General features: G+C 37.0%; 1 protein-coding gene across 49 annotated transcripts in view; it reads right to left on the minus strand.

Annotated features, from left to right (window-relative positions):
* The window catches only part of pcdh15b (protocadherin-related 15b), a 506,664-nt gene that overhangs the window by 19,807 nt on the left and 464,509 nt on the right, over nucleotides 1–22,348 (minus strand). For 27 of the 49 annotated variants that reach the window (XR_012387602.1, XR_012387597.1, XR_012387592.1 and 24 more), the window contains 3 exons: nucleotides 18,916–19,092; nucleotides 15,363–15,585; nucleotides 10,636–10,746 (listed from right to left, as the gene is read on the minus strand). Coding sequence is in view for 22 of the 49 variants with exons in the window: in NM_001012486.1 (NP_001012504.1) it covers nucleotides 6,004–7,375; nucleotides 8,819–8,824; nucleotides 10,636–10,746; nucleotides 13,210–13,218; nucleotides 15,367–15,585; nucleotides 18,916–19,092 (1,894 nt within the window). In the remaining 27 variants the exon portion in view is untranslated. 49 annotated transcript variants of the gene reach the window in all.

The raw sequence follows: 22,348 nt of genomic DNA on the forward strand, positions 1-22,348 counted from the left end.
AGCAGCAGCGACAGATGAATCTTGTTTGAATGTGCTAAATTTGACACGCTTTGGCAGCTTCTTCCCTGTCTTTCATTGCCAAAAAGATGTTTGTTTGTTTTTTCTATTCTCTAACACTGTTAATATGTCATGATGGCACTGCTAGTCCTAATGGAACATGGAGGTGCAGATTAAATAAACAAATCACGATATGAGATGGGAAAGTAGTTTACACTGTGGGTTCTCTGAAAAGAATATGTGAAAGCAGTAACTGTGCTTAGAATTAAAGTGCTTCAGGTCAGGTTTGGGGTGTTTTCAGGTTTTATGCTTAGGTTGTTTGCTAGTGAAGTCACAACACATCTTTTCTCTGTAAAAGAAGCTCTGGAATACGAAAACCTGTTTCCGCCCCATGATAAAATATTAAAAAGGTAATTGCAATGATTTATTGCACAATTATAGCTTCTTCCTCTTGTAACCTAAGCCCGAATTATGAAATATAAATTCACCAATAACAAAGAAAAAAAAACATTTCAGAAATGTGAGAAATTAACTCACAACTTTGTTTGACATAAAAAAAGATGTGGCAGAATGAGGCAGAAACATCCATAAAACACACACATAAGGAAAAGCCTTCAGAATAAAGTTTAAAATAATTGAAAATCTCAATTCAAAACATCAACCCAGGCTCATTATTGATGTGTACCCCATATACATTTCTGGAGATGGCGAAATACGTCCCAGGAAGCACCTTTTTTTTGTTTGTTTTTGTTTTCATGAATCCACCAGAGGCAGCTGTGTACACTTTTTAGATCTCAAATTTCTCTCGAGAGTGCCATTTGCACCTGCTGTTCTTGCATAAATCCACAAGAGGCCGCTGACAACTGGCTGACTGACTGACCAACTGCCTTACCCACTCCCTTCCCTAAACCCAACCGTTAGTATTTCCAAAATCACAGATTGCTATAGTGTTTTCAAAGGCAATCCAGAAAAAGAAAAACCCTCGCCTGATTTTTACCCTGTTTTCCAATTTTACCACATTATTAACCTGTTATTTACTTGTTTATTTTATTTTTTGCCTTTTGTTTTATGTTTTACATGGTTTCTGAAACCGTTCTTCGCCGTCAAGTCCTCTCTGTGTCTCAAGTCCGAAGACGTACATGGCGAGCTACTGGGCAAACTGGTAACAGCAGAAAAGCCATCCACATGAAGGTAAGCGGTCAGCTGTTAGCGCAAAAAGTAACAGAAGCCGTCGCTGGCGTTAGTTTTAAAGATGCAATGCAGCCATACATAGCTCTGGCTACATAATTAGAACTCTCCAGAAATGTATACGGTGTTACGTTTTCACAATAAGCCTGTGTTGAATAACACAGTAACATTTTGAGCCTTCAATGTGATTAATGGTATTTTTATTAATTTAATATATTAATTATATATTAAGTACATTTTTATTAACCTGATCTCATGAGAAAACATAACTTTTTTTTGTATTGGCCAAAAATTGCAAATTCGTACAAGTTAATATGATTTCGTTATATTTTAAAATGTGCAATTTTTAAAAGGAGGCATTACCCCAAGCTCCCCCCCCATATAATGTTGAATCATGTATATCATATGAATCTATGTTGAATCATGGATACCGATGGCATTCTTCAAAATATCTTGAAAATAACTCCCTGAGTACAACATGGTGGCTCAGTGGTTGGCACTGTCACCTTAGCAAGAAGGTTCGAGTCCTAGCTGGATCAGTTGGCGTTACTGTGTGGAGTTTGCATGTTTTCCCCGTGTTGTAGTGGGTTTTCTCCACAGTCTTAAGACTAAAGGTAAGTGGAATAAACTAAAGTGGCCGTAATGTATGTGTGCATGTGAGAGTGTATGGGTGTTTCCCAGTACTGGGTTGCAACTGGAAGGGCATTCACTGTGTAAAATATATAATGGATAAGTTGGTGGTTCATTCTGCTATGGAGACCAATGATGAATAAAGGGACTAAGCCAAAAGAAAATGAATGAAAGGTGAGTAAAAGGTCACAATTTTTTTTTACTGTAGTAGTAACATTTAATAAAACCTGTATATACACACACACACACACACACAAACACATACACACAACTGAAGTCAGAATTATATATATCACTGAGGTGAGCCACAAAATGTTTGAACGGACTGTGTATTAAAGGGGTAAATTTATTACAAATATTCAATAGGGTAAAAGTTTTCAAACAACATCTAACCAGAATATCAGAGTCAATACAGTCCCGGCCTCTATAAATAAAGGGAAACATTCATAGAAAGTACATGATCGATTTTCAAAAAGGTCATTGAGACAATTCTGAATGTAAAAAACAAAACAAAACAAAACCAATATGTACTGCTGTGAGTCCAAAATAACCGGATGTAATTGTGCAGTAGGCATCCATTAGTATCATAACAATTAAAGCCGGGATTAGGAGGACATTTGCTGAATTGAATGCGGTAAATAGAGGACAGATTTGCCAATGACACAATTCTTTCTCACACACACTCAAGCACATGCACAATAAATTGATTTAGCCGGTAATTACAAGCAACTTTTTCGATTCGGTTGCCTCTCAAACCTCCTAAAGTGTGCACAGTCACGCAACAAAGCGATTAAACATTAAAACAAGCTCGTTTCTCTTCAGTGTCTTTCTAGTCCAAACATTCTGGGACACAGTGTACTATTACAGCTGTACTTGAATAATGCATTGCTTCAAGTGGTACAGCTTTTCCTCATTGAAGACCTATTGAAGTGCATCAACAGTCTGCATTAAGAAAAGGTTTCTTCATAAATTCGTTTTATGTCTAATCCAAGACTGTATTTAAGCTACATGGCACTCTATATGCATTAAGATGTCAAGGCTTTTTAAGTTTCATCCAGGCTGTTTTGCACAGATCAGGGGCCTCATGTACAAAGACTTGCATTGAATTCATACTAAAACATTGCGTACGCAGTAAAAAATTCAGATGTATGAAACACTGCGTACGCAGAATCCCACACATATTCTCTTAGTACATTCGACTTGACGTGAAACTGAGCGCATGTGTACGAGCGCAAAACCCCTCCCTGCCTCCTCCCCCTAATAAATATGATAATGACTCTACTTTGGCAAAACCCAACGAAAAAGTAGTGGCAAAAGAAAGCAAGAAGAGAAACTTTGAACAGAATGTGAATTGGAGGTGCTCCTATCGGAGGTAGACCGGAGAAAAACGGTGTTATTTGCAAGTCTGTGTTTGGAATGAGCTACCTGTAGTTCAGTGATTTCCGCCTATTTGATTGACAGAGACAACAAAGCTAAAGAGAGCTTAGATCAGCAGTGCGAGTGGCGTAGCTCGTAAAGTGCATGGCAACATGTTTTGACCCTATCATTCATGAACCCGGTTCGAATCCAGCGTCTATTGAACTCATTCTTCTTTTTTCCCCATTGCATATCGGATTTTGCCTACTCTTCATTATGAGGAAGACAAGTAGGAATCATTATTAAGTGTGTGTATTATGTTAAGCGCATTTGAGCATCGCATATTATTTGCACATTTATTGAATGGAAATGTTTCTGATTAATGTATGAAAATTAATCTTCAGATGGCGCCTTTATAGCAATGTGCATGCAGTAGATTGCTCCGATTACATTGGGAAAGCTAGCGATCACTGCAAATTGCGCTTTAATGTTTGGCTGTTCAACTGCATGGTATGGAAACCTTATATACATGCTATGCTGATGATCCTGTCCCATACAGCTGCCCTTGCAAGGCTCAAAGATACTTTGTATTGTGCAATTTAATATAATTGCCTCTAGGAGTCGCCAATGGAAATAAAACAAACACACACAAGAAATGCACGTACATGAAGTTGGCGTGGACAAATGCACGTTCTCACGTTCATTTTAACGTTAGTAAATCCAAACGTGAGAGTGGAACCTGGCGTGCGCAGGGTTGATACATGAAGCCCCTGATATTTTGACACAAATCCATATTTTTGATTCCTTTCGTTAATATTTACAGCCAACCACATTTGCATGGAAATCGTTTGCCAGGTATTATTTAACATGCTAATGCACAGTACAGAGGCTGTGCTAATAGATTTAACAAAAGAGGATGAAAGAAAGAAAGAAAAATGAGCGCATGCAGTGTACCTTGGAGGAAAGCTTTATAGAGGGAATTTATCTCATTCAATGACTGAAACTTATAGCCCAACATTAGGGCGCATGAATAAATGAAAGTCTATGAGTAATAGTGCTTTTGTACTAAATAATATTAGGGGATAAAATAAAAGGTATAATGGTCAACTCGACTAAATAATAAAACACTCGCTCAGAACTGATTAAAAATATTATTACAAAAACTTGTAAAGCACAAACACATATTTTAGTAAGATGAAACAATAATAAGACAGAAGAAGATAAAAGAACAGAGACAGTCTAAGGGGCTGTTCACACAATACACATTCTGCTCCTCCGTCTGTAATTAATAAAACGTTTATATACACATTTACATTGCGTTAAACCCACTAGATTGAAATTTTATTCATCCATTCCCTGGGAAGCAGGGTGTTGTTAGCACAATTGCTCTCAGATCCTGAAGTACCCCCTACTTTTGCGTATTTTGTATTGTTTCTTAATAAAACACATCGAATTTATCTCAATAGTTTGTTTCTCAAACTTTGAAATGGTTGTTTGTGATGAGAGAGACATCAAGATTGTGTAATTACAGGGGGTACCCAAGATGAATATGAGTATATTAGTGCTAATATTAGTGTTTTTAATTCTAGGCTATGTTTACATGACAGCGATGAAGCCAAAAACATAAAAATAAAATCACTACTACACAACAAAGTTTTCAAAAATAATATGCATTTATACATACTAGGCATGGGATGATAACGGTTTCAAGGTTTAACACTGTTTGGAAAAGTCAAGGTTTTAAAACTGCCAAAATTTTCTGTTTCTAAGGTACATGTAAGGGTTTTTTATGTCTTGTAAAGATATCTGTGTTTTTAAAACTAATGAAGATAACAGATGTCATTTATTTACTTTAATTATGTAGCCTGACCAAAATTGCTAAATAGTATACATGTTTCCTGAAATAAAATATATTGTGTTCAATGGGGAGAAAAGACATTTAAAAAGAACATATTTTACAGTAGTAGTCAATACCGTGATACCATGAAATTGTGATATTTTTATCTATGGTTATCATACCGTCTGAAACCTATACCTACCCATGCCCAATAAATACCCATGAAAATGTCCTTAAAACAATGTACTATGTATGCCAGGCCATTATTTGGTGACACTCATCTTGATAGTAATCAGTACCTACAGGATAGTGATGATGTGCCATAATCAGCTCGCATTCATGTTTGTAAGATCTGTCTGTACTTTAGGTTGTTACAGTATGTAAAGTGAAGTTACGCTTTGCTGCATTAGCAAACACTTGAGCAACAACACGACACATTCTCCACCATTGTTGTGTATGTGTGTTTGCACTTGCCTTTTGTCTAGACTTCCCTAAACATGTTTATGCACTTACTACATCACCATTTTCTGAGACTTTTGTTTTTGTGTGTTTATAGGCCCTACGGTACCATAAAGTACGGTATGGTTCGGTACCTTTTTATGACCGTTTCCACTGTCAAAAGGTACCAAAAAGCGAACCACTTCTTGGGAACCCTTTCGAGAACCGTCATTAGGACGTGCACAGGCCAGGAGAATGAAAACAAAGGAAGTGCCGAGACATTTCGCTATAATGCCTGATAAAAGGGATCCGTAAGGACCTGTACCGTACACCTCAGTTGAAACACTCAATATGTGGACACAACAATGGCGGCAATTTTGAAAACGTATGCATTGTGTGCATTTTCAGTTTCAAAAATGACTTTGTCGTGTAAACAAACAGGCCAAATGTACATAAAGAGTTTACGGTTTTTGGCTGCAAACGTTGTGTGTAAACTGCCCCCTAGAATGTATCCTGTGCGAACTGCCTCTAAGAGAGTAATAGCAACATGGAAAGTATCACAGAACAGTGGACTGAGATGGAAAGCGTTTCTCCAGCTCCTCCACTACTGAGTTCATGCTTGGATTGGGCTCTGATGGTGGTCCTTCTTGAGCAGGCTCCGCCTCTGTTACACCAGCCTCTGGTTCGACAGACACTTGCGGTTTAGGGTTGATCACTAGTGGGCGCTGCTTTTTATCTATTTGACTGTACATATTGGCAACAGATTTCTCGATGTCTGCTATGTTCTGGAGGTTCTTAAGGATCCCCTTGAGTTCCCTCTTGGGAGGCTCTGGCTCAGACGGCAGTGGAGGTGGTGCAGGCCGTAAGGACACCGGTCGGAGGGACGTGACGGAGGGTAGAGGAGGGAGGACAAATGGAGAAGGAGGTATGGGACGAGAAAAGGAAGGTGATAAGGGAGGGGGTAGAGGAGGAGGAGGTGGAGGAGCTGGATGTGGAGGAACTGATGGGGATGGAGGGACAAGTGGAGGACTGGAGGAAGGAGGCAGTGGTGGAGGACTGGAGGAAGGTGGGAGTGGTGGAGGACTGGAGGGAGGAGGGGGTGGGGGCGGACTGGAGGGAGGTGGAGGCGGTGGTGGTGGTTGTGGAGCAGGTACATCAGGAGGGTCTGGAATGATCTCCACATTGACCTCGTAAGACTCTAAGTCAGGATAAGAAGACAGTCTGGTGTACTTCCGCAGCACTGGCGGAGTGGGCTTATGACTGGGCGGAGGTGTTGAGTCACTCTGAGTAATGATTATCGCTGGAGGTCTGCTGTTGTGTGGGGTTTCAAAAACAGAGAGAATAATTTCGGAAGAGAGTGACCCACGAGAGTCCTGACCTTGCCTCAACTTTACGTCCTGCAAGGCCTGCTGCTCAAACTGTCGTGCCTGCTCTTTTACAGTCAATTTGGGCTCTGGATCTTCATCCCCAAGTCCATCAAACCCATCAATCATCTCCTTGCTGTCCTTAAGGCTGGCCTTTAGCAGCTGCAGCTCCCACTGAACTGGATCCATCACCACCCTCCTACTCCGCTGGGATTCGTCCCACTTGTGCAACCGAGAAGGTAATGTCCAGGAATGTCCAGAGCCTGAATTCGGGAATCCCATAATGGACTTACTCAGACCTCTCATACTGGGTGAATACATGTCTAAGAGGTAACTCCGATTTTGGTGCTCAGGGCTGCCAAGAGTGACATCATCACGGTACAGGGGGTTGGTTGTAGTAAGTGGGTTGTCATCTGAAAGAAAGGTAATGTTGCTCTCCGACTTGGGAAAGTTGTTGAGCAGGATTCCGTTGGCGGTGGACAGCTTGTGAGCAGTGATAGCACGGGAAGCGAATGAGCTAATGAGACGCTGCCGATCACCATCCTTCAGAACACACCTCTTAGTCCTGATTTCAGCAAGTGTGGAAAGAGATAAAGATGAACTTAACAGAGAATGTAAAAAGCAAATATGATAGGGAGGTAGGAGGAATGCCAGCTATGAAAAGTACCTGCTTGGATTTACAGGAGTACTTCACTATAAAGGCTGATTTATACTTCTGCATCAAGCTCACATATATGGTTTGGCACGGCTACATAGTCCTCTTAATGGCTATCGCAGATGATGACATGCACCTCTCAAAATATGTAACTACACGTTGCGATGATGTGTAACGCAAGCTCTTTGATCGGGTACCAGTGATAAGCATGGGCAGTGCTGAGAGCTGTGAGCCCGATAAAGCGAGTGTTAAAAAAGTGTTGAGAAGGAGCTTTAGGAAACTTCTGCTTTGCGTTTACCTTATGAATAAGGTTGTTGCAAGTCTTGCCGGATCCTGCCTCAAAATAAGTGAGTTTTGGCAACTTGTACATTAAGGTGAAAACTCGACATGAGGAAACTCGACACAGAGCAACATAAAAACCTACAGCCAGCTGGCGTTTCGGAAGGGTTATTGCAGAAGTACGCAAACACAGCTATACGTGCACAGCTATACGTGCAAGACAGGTGCCGTGGGTCCTGCCGATCACTTGATGCAGAAGTATAAACCAGCCTTAAGAACAAAGGGCTGAACAAATCATAGGCAAACATTCGTAACAACACTTTTGCAAGGATGCTAGCACAGTTCATGATTGCAAGGATGCTAGCACAGTTCCTAGTAGGGTTTCACGATAAATTTTAATTAAATTAAGATTCTGCAAAAGCTGTGATTCTCATGCACATCTTGCCAGAAAAAACATGGCTCTGTGATCAATAGAACATCTCCTCTGAAGGCCACTGGAAATATGCCACAAACAGAGCAAAAGTTTAACTCCTTGTTTTGATTCAAAGTGACTGATAAAGACAAAACTATGGAATCCTCTCACAAAATTATTTATTTCAAACACACGTCTGAATTTACGAGGTAATTAACATTATTAAATGTTTTATATTCATGTGCTCCTGGATCAGCATGGACACAGAGCCATTGTTCACTGAGAAGTTCTGCAAACAGCTGTCAAATCGCAGAAGGATTCTCAGATTCAATTTCAGGGTCGCACTGATTAAGTTTTCTGTGATCTTTTTCATAGCTTCTCACTGAACTATTGTTCTGAGTAGTAAACACTGCTCCATCTGAAAGCAGCTGTTGGAAATTTACCACAAATTACAGAGCCAGCTTTACTGACAAAATGTGCATGAAAATCACCTTTGTTTAATCGTGCAGCCATTTTTCCTAGGCAATATAATGACAAGTAACCCAAAGTACTGCTAAAAGGCAACACAACTGATTACAGTGCAAGGCAACTAATGGCACTATACCATATAACTTACTTATATTGTCTACAACACTAGGAAACATATACGACTGTCTACTTACTTCGGTCTGATATCCAAGAAATGAAAAAAAGATGGGATGAAAAACAAATTAGCAACATGTTAAAAAGGTTAAAAAGTAGTGATGGGTCTTTCTTGAACGATTCGTTCATTTTTAACAAATCTTCAATATGACTTGGGAACTACAGGGAGTCCTCACAGGGAGTGATTCATTCATCCGCGCGTGCGCACATTTGTGCAGTTGGTATCATTCATTTCAAGTCTTTTGAGTTGTTCATAGCGGAAAGGCAGAAGCCAATCATTTGCGTTTAGAGCCCGAAAAAGAATTGATCTGTTCATCTCTTAAGTGCTCTATCAGTTTGAGTCATTCGTTCCTCACGGGCCAATCATATGCGTTTAGAGCCAGAAAAAGAATTGATCCGTTCAACTCTCGAGTTCTCGGATTCAAGTCATTCTGTCACATGATGAACGAACGACTCAAGAATCAGAAGACTCGAAAGGTGAACTAATTATCATGGCTCTTATTGGCTCAGACTGTGTACATTGGTTAAGATTATATGTGACTGTCAGTGTAACGTGAACTAACCACTGACATTTGAAGACATGAAGAGGTGAGCTGAGCAAAGAGACAAAAATACCTTCAAAGACAAAAGAGCAGGTAAACATTGAATAATTATTTTCTCCTTCTTATAGTGTTCTATTTATGACTTATTTGTCGCGTGATCAACCTTTTGGGCTAGTGGTAGATGTGTTTGGAAACAATTCTTAACATTTTATTAATATTTTGAGAAATTGAACCATATGAATAAAATGACTCGAAAAAAAATTTGTTCTTCTCGATGAACGAGACTCAAAGATCCGAGTCAGTAAAATGATCCAAACTTTCCATCACTACTAAAAAGAGGAAATCTGCCTAAAGCCAGACACAACCAAGCCAGAGAAAGAAGTTTACAAAGTCTGATAATAAAAACGTTATCTTCTGAAATAAGTTTGACAAGATATCACAACTGTCTAATAATGACATTGAGAAACTGTTCTGGCCAGCATGACAACAGAAGTGAGGTTATTAAAGTTAAGCAAATTAAAGTTATTCCAGTTGGCAATGATTAGCTCATGATAAGATCACGATAGGATCAAGACCGGAGTGGAAAAACAGACAGTTTAATATTAAGGGTCATAAAGAAGGTAGAAAAAAATGAACTTAAATTAGGCACTATGCACCAAAGCTGTCAAGGGGTTTATTGTATCTATTGGTTTTTCATTTATTCTTCCTCCACACTGGAAGTATGCGGACATCCCTAGAATCTTATTAAATTCAGCATACTCAAAGGAGATAATTTGTTTGTTGGGTCAAAAGTTACTGATAACACACACACGCACACACACTTTGAAATGCTTAATGAAAATTATTATGCTTATATCCTTTTTACACAGTTTTGTCTGAGGTCGGTGCAGTAGATGAATTGCACCCTAACCCATCTGGAACACCACTGTTCCAATCAACCTTGTATTGAACTTCCAATCAATTTCAGGAAAGACCTGTAAGTTTGCATTATATCAAATGTGTCAAAAGACGTAATACAATGGAAATTAAAATTGAAAGAATTGTCACAAAAATAAATTCTTGCCATTTGGTGAAGTTTATCACCATGAACACATGTCTGAGCTTTAAAAATGTTACATTAGTTTATACCTGTACCTAGATCCTTCAAATTTAACCAAATGCATGCTATATTTATAATTTTATGCCATTGTACATGAAGTAAATGTATCATGTAAAGCCCAATATGTGTTAATATGTAACTTGAAGCAAGTGATAGTATGATATGTAGTGATATGTGCCGAAGGTTTAAAACTTACATGGTGCTGTCGCCGAGTTCTTCATACAGATTGTTGGTGGCAGCACCTCCAGATTTGCCAGTGGGAAGAGCCATTTGGATCCGGGCTGTTTTTGCACACTCTGCCTGACGCCTGTAGATGATGTAGTCATAATATTATGCACAATAAAGTCACTGGCTTATATTATGAAAGGTTCATCAAATATACATAAACTCAGATGAAAACCCAATTATGGATCCAAAAACAATGTGTACAGAATTTCAGAAGGATGAGATTTAATTTCTTTTATTTATTGTTTGGTGTAATATCTGAGAGTCTGATATTTATGTAACAAGTGCCTATTGGATGGTTTGAGTTTTTTTAAAACCATGTTGTGCAAAGAAAACCTTTAAACACTTTTGTCAAAACATTTCTGCCCCAATTCTGGGAAAATCAACAAGCGTGATTCCTTTGTATTTTAACTAATTTAGTGTTTCTCATATTTAATAAATGTGATCAGTAGTTTTTAACTTGTGGTTTGCTTTATAGCAATGCAACTGACCATTTAATATAGTACCAAAGTTCTTTTAAGGCAAGTAATTTCACTCGGCGGCCATCTTAGATATGCCTCTCAGGTTCTAACTCTTTGAATGGGGAAACATCATTCATTTATTTATTTTCCTTCGGCTTAGTGCCTTTATTCATGAGGGGTTGCCACAGCGGAAAGAACTGCCAACTTTCCAGCACGTTTAGCACAGCGGATGCCCTTCCAGCTGCAACCCAGTACTGGAAAACATCCATACACACTCATTCACACTACGGCCAATTTAGTTTACTCAATTCACCTATAGTAAAGCCTTTGGGCTGTGGGGGAAACTGGAGTACCTGGAGGAAACCCACATCAATACAGGGAGAGCATGCAAACTCCACACAGAAATGCCAACTGATCCAGCTGCGACTCGAACCAGTGACCTTCTTGCTGTAAAGCGACAGTGCTAACCACTGAGCCAGCATGCTCAATGGGGAAACATCAAATAAGAATCTGTAAAGATCATATTTGCAATCACCAGTGAAATTTAACAACAACAGACTCATAATTTTTGTTTCTAAAAAATCATGAGAAAAAAAAATGTAATGCCAAAGTTAATGCTTTTGTGCACACATATTGGGTGCGCATATTATGCGCGCTCGCATTTTCCAGTTGAATGCAGTTGAAAACCGTGAGTCACATGACAAGAACTGACTGATCAGCTGCATACTTTGTATGAAATATAAACATTTCGGTAACACTTTACAATAAGGTTTATTAGTTAATGCATTTGCTAACATGAAGTAATCATGAACAACACTTGTGCAGCATTTAATAATCATAATTGAACATTTACTAATGCATTCCAATCCAAGTCCTTGCTTGTTAACATTAGTTAATGCACCATGAGTTAACATGAACTAACAATGAACTACTGTATTTTCATTAACTAACGTTACTAACATGAACAAATACAGTAGTAAATGTATTGTTCATTGTTTGTTCATGTTGGAAAATGCATTAACATTAACTAATTGTCACCAAATCGGTCCCAGTCGTTCCCCTCGCTAGCCAGCAGAGGTCATCATCACCGGACTATTGACGTTACGTCATCCATTTACACTTATTCCAGACACACCTGACACGCATCCAGCAATCACCTTCCACACACATATAAGCAGCACACACACGCTGCTTCATTGCGAAGTCTTGTTCTGCCCCGGCTAACACTACTGAGCGTTCTCATCCTTGCCTGCTTTCCCGTTGTCATCCTGCTTCGTTTACTGACCCAGTCTAGTCTGCCGCCTGCCTTGTACTTCAGCCTGAATCCCGACTTTGATCCTAACCGCCTGCCTTTGAACCCTAGCCTGATTACCGACTCTGATACTAGCCGCCTGCCTCTGACCCATGCCTGCATACTCATCCTGTGTTTACCTGCCGCCAGCCCAACGACTACATACTACTGTGTTTGATGTGAGTTTGCGCACGCACAACATCTGTGTGCTATTGTTTATTAAACTGTGTTTAATAAAAAAACTGCAAATGGATCCCTCTGTTTCAGCCACTTCGTTACACTAATGAACGTTATTGTAAAGTGTGACCAACATTTCGGTATACTAATTACTTCAGACAAACACAGAACACCCAAACACTGCAGTTCTTTTTCATACTATGGTTGTCAATGGTTACAGGTATCCAGTTTTCTTCTAAATGCCGTCTTTTGTGTTTTAAAAAAAAGACAATTAGGTTTGGAACAAGTGAATGATTAGAGAATTTGAAGTTTTGGGTAAACTATCTCTAAGTCTTTTGAATATGTAAAGCTGCTGTGATCAACCCATTGTAATGTTTTTCAGTGAATATTAAATTACTGTAAGAGCTGCAGTTTTAGGATTTTTATAGGTATCTTTTATATTTTATTTTAAAAGTAACTTTAAAGTAATAAGTAATCTGATTCTATTTACAGTAATTAGTAATGCAATCAGATAGCAATTTCCTAGTAGTAGTCAGCAATTCGTAATCTGTTACATTTTTTAAAGTAACTTACCCAATACTGATTATATGCATGCGTGATTTAGTTTGATACTTACTCTTTGAATCTGAAGTTGGCACATTGTGAAAAGAAGAGAGAGAGAAAAAACAGATATGTCAATGAATAATACAACAATCTTTTCGCACATCTGCAACAAACAGCACAAAAACACATTTCAGCCACACAATTTATAAGTCTGCTCTCTGTTCTGCTCTCAAATGTGAATGATCTTCAATCCTAAACAAAACCCTCAGTGATTCCAGAATAATCCTCATATCCCCCGCTCACATCTTGTAATTTCATTCCTGAATTTTCAATGTCAGGTCTGCCATATGGCATCAACTAAGCTGGCACTGCGTGTAAAAACACGGTCCTTAACCACTGATGATTTCTCATAGTTACGCATATTTGTGTGGCCTCAATTAATCTTGATTCGAGCTGAATAAACAGAAGACCGGGCAGTTCTTAAAGGTGTTGCTATTGTGAAAAATGTATAGTAAATGCAAGCCTGAAATCCCAGCAGAGAGAAGCTGCTTGTTTAACACGACTAGATGTTTCTGTTTTAATGAATGTGCTTGGCTGTTAAGTATAGAAATCTGCAGTCTGAGAAGTCTTAAGAAACAATAGGCTGGTTTCCATTACTAATTTCTGCAAAACCTTTGTGATGTTTCCTAATTGTTGAATTGTTTTATCTTTAATTTCTGCATTCCTATTAATATGCATCTAACATGTATTTTTTTCGTCTAGTGATAAGCCATTACAAAAATCATGACATGAAATTTTGGTTGTTTATCGCATACAAGGCATATCACAGCCACCGCACTACTCATTATTTTTAATCAAAGGAGATGAAGGTGTGTTTTTTAAGCATTAATGGTGTGGAAAGCTCTTGTATGAGGTTTTTCTGGGAGGTTACAGTAAAAGATCTCACAGAGGAACTTTAAATTCAGATTTTTATGTGCTTGCTGCATCTTCCCAAGATAAAGATAGTTCTTCAAATGGTTTCATAGCTCTAGAAATAAACGCATAGAAATGTCTTAAAGAAAAACTCCACTCAACTTTTTTTGTAAAGTCTCCTAGAGTTAATAAAGTTAACTAGAATCATTGTTTTTTTGTTTTGTTGATAACGTATTTTGGGTATCGGTGAGTCTTCTCACATATGCACTCATCATTCAGCAGTGATTTCAGTAGTTTCTGGTAGTTTTCCGGAAGACAGAACAATACTGGAGATGGGTCTGAAATACGGGAGACTCCCGGGAAAAACGGGAGTGTTGGCAGGTATTTTGTTGTTTCTCTTTCTCCAGGCTTACAATTAACTTATTTTTGACAGTAAAGTAGTGACTGCAGCCAGTGTTGCCACCTTGTGGGAAAACTAAATAGTGCGAAAAAAGGATTAAAGTGCACATCAACAATACATACACTGTACGCAGTTACAAAAATGAGTCTCCATTTGTATAATATGCACATTATTAGCCTGATCTCACGAGGAAACTATATTAAGTTTTGTCAGTTTAGTGGTTATTTCGTACAAATTCTTACAAGTTCAGTCGTACAAAAATGTCAATTTTAAAAAAGAGGCGTGGCACCCAACCCCACCCCTAAACCCAACCATCATTGGGGATAGAATAAATTGTACTAAATTGTACGAATTAATTCAATTGATTTAGCCACTAAATTAAAACGTTATGAATTGCGTGAAACGGTGTTGCAATTATTTACGTATTTTATTTTGTACTGTAAATAAACCTCAGGGTATTTTCAAAACACTGGACTATTTTTTGCTATTTTTTGCTATTTTCAGGCCAGCGCAGCTATAATTTTCACATTTTGCACCACATTGTTTAACTAGCAAATCCATTTGCACCACTTTGTGGACTCAGGGGCATGCTGGGCATGAAGTGTGTTAAGGCGCATTGCTAGTGTGATGTTATTTTGAGGAACTGAAATAGACCACGTTTCTACCACTTCCTTTCTCCATGAAATTAAAGTAGTAAAATAAAAGGTAAAAGAAAAGTAAAGAGAAAGTAAAGAAGCCGAATGGAGGAGACTAGTTCTTATCATCGCGCTGCAGATGGTCTGTTAAACAGTTTTCTCACTCATAAAGTGTTCAGTTTTCCACTTACAAAGTCAGTCATGTTAATAGCAAATGCATCATGGCACTTTAGACTTTGCACTTAGATCGTTAAAATAGAGCCCTTAATGTGCCAGCACTCACTGTCTGTAGGTGATGATGACGATGAGGATGGCAGGAATACAGCACAGGATGATGATTACAGCCAGAGCCAGCAGAGCTCCTTCAGTGTATCCCACAGAGTGAACAGCCCTTGTCACGCTCTCCACCACGTCCGGTGTGCGAATTTCCAGAATTCGACCTCCACGACCTAGGTAGGGCTGAAACTCCTTATTGATGTCCAGCAGTTTTCCATCTAAAAACCTGTAAAAACACACACCAGCAGTCACATATTACATGTTAAGCAACTAAATCTGCTGTGCAAGCTATATACAGTTAAAGTCAGAATTATTAGCCCTCCTGTATATTTTTTCCCCCTGATTTTTGTTTAATGGAAAGGAGTTTCTTTTCAACACATTTCTAAACATAGTCGTTTTATAATAACTCCTTTCTAATAACTGATTTATTTTTATCTTTGTCATGATGACAGTACATAATATTCTACTGGATATTTTTCAGGTGACACAGTGGCGCAGTCGGTAGTGCTGTCGCCTCACAGCAAGAAGGTTGCTGGGTCGCTGGTTCGAACCTCGGCTCAGTTGGTGTTTCTGTGTGGAGCTTGCATGTTCTCCCCGCATTGGTGTGGGTTTCCTCCGGGTGCTCCGGTTTTCCCCACAGTCCAAAGACATGCGGTACAGGTGAATTGGGAAGGCTAAATTGCCTGTAGTGTATGAGTGTCTGTGCGTGTGTGGATGTTTCCCAAAGATGGGTTGCAGCTGAAAGGGCATCCGCTGCGTAAAAATGTGCTGGATAAGTTGGCGGTTAATTCCGCTGTGGTGACCCCAGATTAATAAAGGGACTAAGCCGACTAGAAAATGAATGAATGAAATCATATTTTTCAAGATACTAGTATTGAGATTAAAGTGACATTTATATAGGTTGATTAGGTTAACTAGGCAAATGATCGTATAACGATGGTTTGTTCTGTAGACCAGTGGTCCCCAACCTCCGGGCAGCGGACCGATACCAGTGCGTTGATCAAATGGTACCAGGCTGCACAAGAAATCATTAACTACTTCTCTTTTATTTATTATCTGAGCCTGAATGAGTTTTTACTTCTAAAAAAGTTTACTTTGAAAAATGACTGTATTCGATGTGGGTCCATCTCGAACACTAAAACGCCAAAATTTAACCCACAAGCAGCAAAATGAATAAGAAACAGACATTTCTTGGTCTTCTGGCCAGTAAAAGACCAATGGACTGCCAAGAAATGGATCTGCAACTCATTTGTCAACAAATCAGGTGAATCCAGCATGACTGTGCAGGAAGATGAGCAAGACTGCTGGAGATTGCATATGACGTTAAGAGGCCGTTCATATATTGCATCTTTTCCACAAGCAAGTTTGTTATTTATAAATGCTTACTGATGTCAACGCTGGAGTTAGCACAGCTATGATTTTCTGAGTCAATGAATGAAATTAATGCTGATAATAAAAATGCCAAGACCCAAAGCATGAGTGCTGCTCTTCTGCAAGGTGGTAACCTTAAAACTAAAAGACAAACTCAAAACTCTTTTTAACCTACAAACTAATGATCAAACTCTAACAAGTCTTTCTCTCAAATATAAACACCTACAGTAAGATTGCTTTTATTTTCAAAATACCTTTTAATTCAATCCCTTGCAAAGCATGCTGGGAACTATCCATTGCGACATATCCATTATTAAAACGTACTTAATATTACTAGCTTTGCGATGATTAGAAAATATGATTAGAAATATTACGAGTAAATTAATATTAATATTTAACTCTTTCCACTCATTAAATATGTATTTAGAATTTTTTTGTTATCCTTGACACCTAATATTACAATTTAAAAATTATGAGTCATTTTTTTAGATTTCCTACAAAGTCATTGCTTTCAGTGTGCTTTTATTCTAGCTAAAATAAAACAAATAAGACTTTCTCCAGAAAAAAAATATATTATAGGAAATACTGAAAAATTCCTTGCTCTATACATAATTAATAATTAGTTTTAATTGAATAATAAACATAATTTGGGAAATATTTGAAAAAGAAAAGTCACAGGAGGGCGAATAATTCTGACTTCAACTGTACATGTGGCAATATCTCATTTGATGTCTCATTTGAACATCTCATCAGTGAATGTAATAAGTCAAATTTGTGGAAAAGTTCTAAAATGCATTGCCATAATTTAATTTTAGACAGGATGCTATACATAAATGCAAGATTTCTAAGCATCATTAACCATGCCTATATTAGAACTGTTAAAAAAAGTGTTGTTTGACAGCCTACAATTCACGATTTTCCCACACAGGCATTAGAAGCTCTGTATGAGCAGTCTAATTACTGTGACAAGACAGACAATCTGGCCAGAGATTTAACCAAGAGTCTCGTTTTTATGAGAAATGAGGAAATGTCTAAACAAACCTAAACACACACTCCATCTGCTCTATCATGCTGGTTAAAAATATGGGCGAGTGTAAATAAACATAAAAAAAACTGACTACCAATGGCTGCCAGAGAGCTATTTATATGGCTGGTGGAAAAAAAAATAATAATAACGAGACCAGTTTATAATCCTTGTTTATTTGAATAATAAATTAAAAGGATGTTTCTAAAATGACAATTGATCACAGTAAAAATCATGCCACGGTTTTTATTTACAGTATTTTTATAGAATACATTATCAGGGTTTAGTTTCAGAGTAAAGAAAGCTACATTTTTAAGGAGGAGACATAAAAAGTTGTTTAGACCAATTGTCATTGTATGTAAATATCTGTAAATAACTTTTTTTTTTTTTTTTTTTTTAGCAAATTACTAAATTAATTTTATTTAAGACTTTATATTAACCTATATTAACGCTACACTCACCGGCCACTTTATTAGGTACACCTATCCAACTGCTCGTTAACGCAACTTTCTAATCAGCCAATCACATGGCAGCAACTCAATGCATTTAGACATGTAAACATGGTCAATACGATCTGCTGCAGTTCAAACTGAGCATCAGAATGAGGAAGAAAGGTGATTTAAGTGACTTTGAACGTGGCATGGTCGGGATGGTGCCAAACGTGATGGCAAGATGTTTTCTTGAGCATGACAATGAGTTCACTGTACTCAAATGGCCTCCACAGTCACCAGATCTCAATCTAATAGAGCACCTTTGGCATGTGGTGGAAAGGAAGATTCGCATCATGGATGTGCAGCTGACAAATCTGCAGCAACTGCAACATGTCTCATTTTTTTCAGTGTCAATTGATGGAACAAATTAAAAAAAATGTTGTTTAGTCTTTTTTGTTGCTTAGTGTTGAATTCTAAAATCCAAAACAAATCCACTTGATGCACCAATAACATCCTTGCTGGGACATTTTAAAATGCTCCACCTGCATTTTAGCATTAATGAAAATGAAAGTAGCATACAGCTGTCCTGTCTATTTTCAGTGTACACAAACAGATGCATCTATCCTAGTATAAATAGAAGATTCATCCATTTATCCTAAAGAAGAGACCATGAGGTAAAGAGGGAGAAGAAAAGATCAGAAAGATAGTTTGCATGAGAGGATGCACTCACTTGAAGAGCTCCTGTCTTGAGAGGGCTCTGTTGGTCAGAGGGTCGATTGCGTAAACCATCAGGTCAGATTTGGTGTAGTCCTCTTGTTCATATCCATCGCCAAATCGACGTGCTCCAATTGACTCCATAACTACTTTAGCTCCTGGGATCTGGTCCTGGACGTAACGCTCTAAAATCCTGAATTTAGAGAAATGAGAGACTGACATCAGCACTTTTTGATGTACTAAAATGTTCTGTATCAACACTAGGTACAGCCATGAAAATAAAATAAAATAAAATAAAATAAGTGATAAACTAAAAAAAACGTATAATAATAAAACAAAATGAAATAATATAAAATATATATGAATGAACCAAATACAAAAAACCCCGATAAAATATAAAATAAAATAAATTAAATACAAATGAACCAAATACAAAAACAAATAAATAAATAAATAAATAAATAAATAAATAAATAAATAATAATAATAATAATAATAATAAAATATAAAATAAATAAAAATAAAAATATATAAATAATAAAAAATTTAATTAACATACAACAAGACAAAACATTTGATTTGTGATATTTTGTAACACAACAACAACAACAACAACAACAACAACAACAACAACAGCAGCGAGTTTGTGGAAAACAAAGGAAAACAAAGGTTTGTGGTTAGGTTGCAAAAAAAAAAAACTTGCATAACAAACAAAACAAAAAATAAAATAAAACAGAGTCTGTTTGCATGTTACAAAACAAAATCAAAACATGACACCTTCTTGTATAATAAAAAATAAATAAACAAAAATGAAACAGTTCATGTTTGTGTTGCAAAAAAGAGGGTGCTTTGCGCAATTTAAAATACAACTATTATACATAATACAACTATTTTTTTTGTTATACTAAATACAAGTTATTGTATAACAAAAAAACAACCAAAAAAACAAAATGGGACATGTTTGTGCGTTACAATTTTTTTTTAATGCTCTTCAATAAAATCATGTTAGTGTTAAAAAGCAAACAATACGAAAAAAAAAGTAAAAAAAAAAAATTCTGCACATTTATATAAAAAAAAAGCCAGATCATGAACTAAAACAGTACAAAACAGAACAGTCCAAAATAAAAAGTGCATTGTTTGTGTAATAACAGATCATGTTTGTTACAAAAACAAACAATACACAACAAAAAGTGCATTGTTTGTGTTATACAAAACAAAACAAATAGTCTGTGTTACAAAAACAAACCATACTAAACAAAAAGTGCATTGCTTGTGTAATATAATAAAAAACATATAGTATTTGTGTGTTACAAAAACAAACAATACAAAACAAAATTGTGCATTGTTTGTGTAATATAAAACAAAACAGTTCATGTTTGTGTTACAAAAACAAACAACACAAAACAAAAAGTGCATTGTTTGTTATATACAGTAATACAAAACAAATAATGTGTGTGTCACAAAAACGAACAATACAAAACAAAAAGTGCATTGTTTGTGTTACTGTATATAATACAAAACAAAGAATGTGTGTGACAAAAACAAACAATACAAAACAAAAAGTGCATTGTTTGTGTTATATAATACAAAACAAATAATGTGTGTGTCACAAAAACAAACAATACAAAACAAAAAGTCCATTGTTTGTGTAATGTAAACCAAAACAAATAATGTGTGTGTCACAAAAACAAACAATACAAAACAAAAAGTGCATTGTTTGTGTTATATAATACAAAACAAATAATGTGTGTGTCACAAAAACAAACAATACAAAACAAAAAGTGCATTGTTTGTGTTATATAATACAAAACAAATAATGTGTGTGTCACAAAAACAAACAATACAAAACAAAAAGTGCATTGTTTGTGTTATATAATACAAAACAAATAATGTGTGTGTCACAAAAACAAACAATACAAAACAAAAAGTACATTGTTTGTGTTATATAATACAAAACAAATAATGTGTGTGTGTTATTAAAACAAAGCAATTTAAAATAAAAACAAAATGGGGCTTGATCTTATGTAATAAAAAAATTACATGTATTAATAATACAGGCATTATTAGAACAACATAAAACAAAAAGTGGAATATTTTTCTGTATTAAAAACAAAACAAAAAAAAGAGACAGATCCCGTTTGTTTGTTACATAAACAATACAAAAAACAAAATGAGGCATATTCTTGTATAACAAAAATAAAATAAAAATGACAAGGGCAAAGACTTTTAACAGGCACAAGTGTATATAGACCAAAATAGTCCCCCCCCCATAGAATAAAGCTCAGTGTGTGAAAATTAGACAGCTAATGCATGTCGCTTTTCAGTGCTAATTCGAGAGCCTCTAAGCCATTAATCGGTGGGCAGATATCAGAGAAAATAAACTGACAATCAACTTCCACACGATCACAAACAAACGCTAATTGCAGTAATCACCGTAGCTGAGTAAAAAAGCATCAAAAACACACCCAAATGCATCAATTACTCTGTCTGCATATTTCACAAGTGCTGCAAAACCCCTATATTAACAATGCTTGTTAGGCTACACTGAACAGGAGCTGCAAGGAGGACAAATACAAAGTGAGGGCTAAAATGAGCTGTGTAAGACGGCGTCACTTCAAAGCTGGTGTCCTTGTCTCCCAGTGGGTGTCTTTATTACCCCTCAGTTCACATCTCAGAGCAGCCAGAACCTCCTCAGCCAATTACCTGCAGAGATTCACATATCCCCGCTTCACAGCTGCCGAAGAGAAATAAATAATAAAAAAAGAAAAAAGAACAGAGGCTGGAATGGAGATGCTAGTTGGGGGGAAGGAATAAGATGCAGGTTTGCTGAGGAAACAGCCTGACGAGAGAAGATGAGAGAAAACTTGGCCACCTGAGGCAGAAGATATTTGTGTGTGTACTAGGAAGGTGTACTTATGCCTTAATATTACAACCCTAAATCAGAAAAAGTTGGGACAGTTTGGAAAATGCTAATAAAAAAGAGGGTAGTGAGAAAATTATTACGTGAAAAAACTATTGAAAATGTTTGAAAGAATGTTCCTCAAAGAAAGATAAAACGACATTAGGATATTTCACCTTCAACAGTGCATAACATCATTAAAAGATTCAAGGAATCTGGAGGAATTTCAGTGCATAAAGGACAAGAGTGCAAGCCTAAGCTGAACATCTGCTATTTCCGATTCCTCAGGTGGCACTCCATCAAGAATCCTCATTCATCTATATATCACCACATGGGCTCAGGACTACTTTAACAAACCTTTGTCAAGTACCACAATACAAAGTACATCTTCAAATGCCAGTGAAAAATGTACAGTGCCAAAAGGAAGCCATATGTTAACAGTGTCCAGACATGCCATCGACTTCAAAACTTCATTGTCTGCAATGAAATACAAGTCAAAGTAAATTTAGAAATCAATTCTTTCTTTTTTTATTTGCGTTTTTCATACTGT

Source organism: Danio rerio, chromosome 12, assembly GCF_049306965.1.
Source record: "Danio rerio strain Tuebingen ecotype United States chromosome 12, GRCz12tu, whole genome shotgun sequence".
Lineage (NCBI taxonomy): Eukaryota > Metazoa > Chordata > Actinopteri > Cypriniformes > Danionidae > Danio > Danio rerio.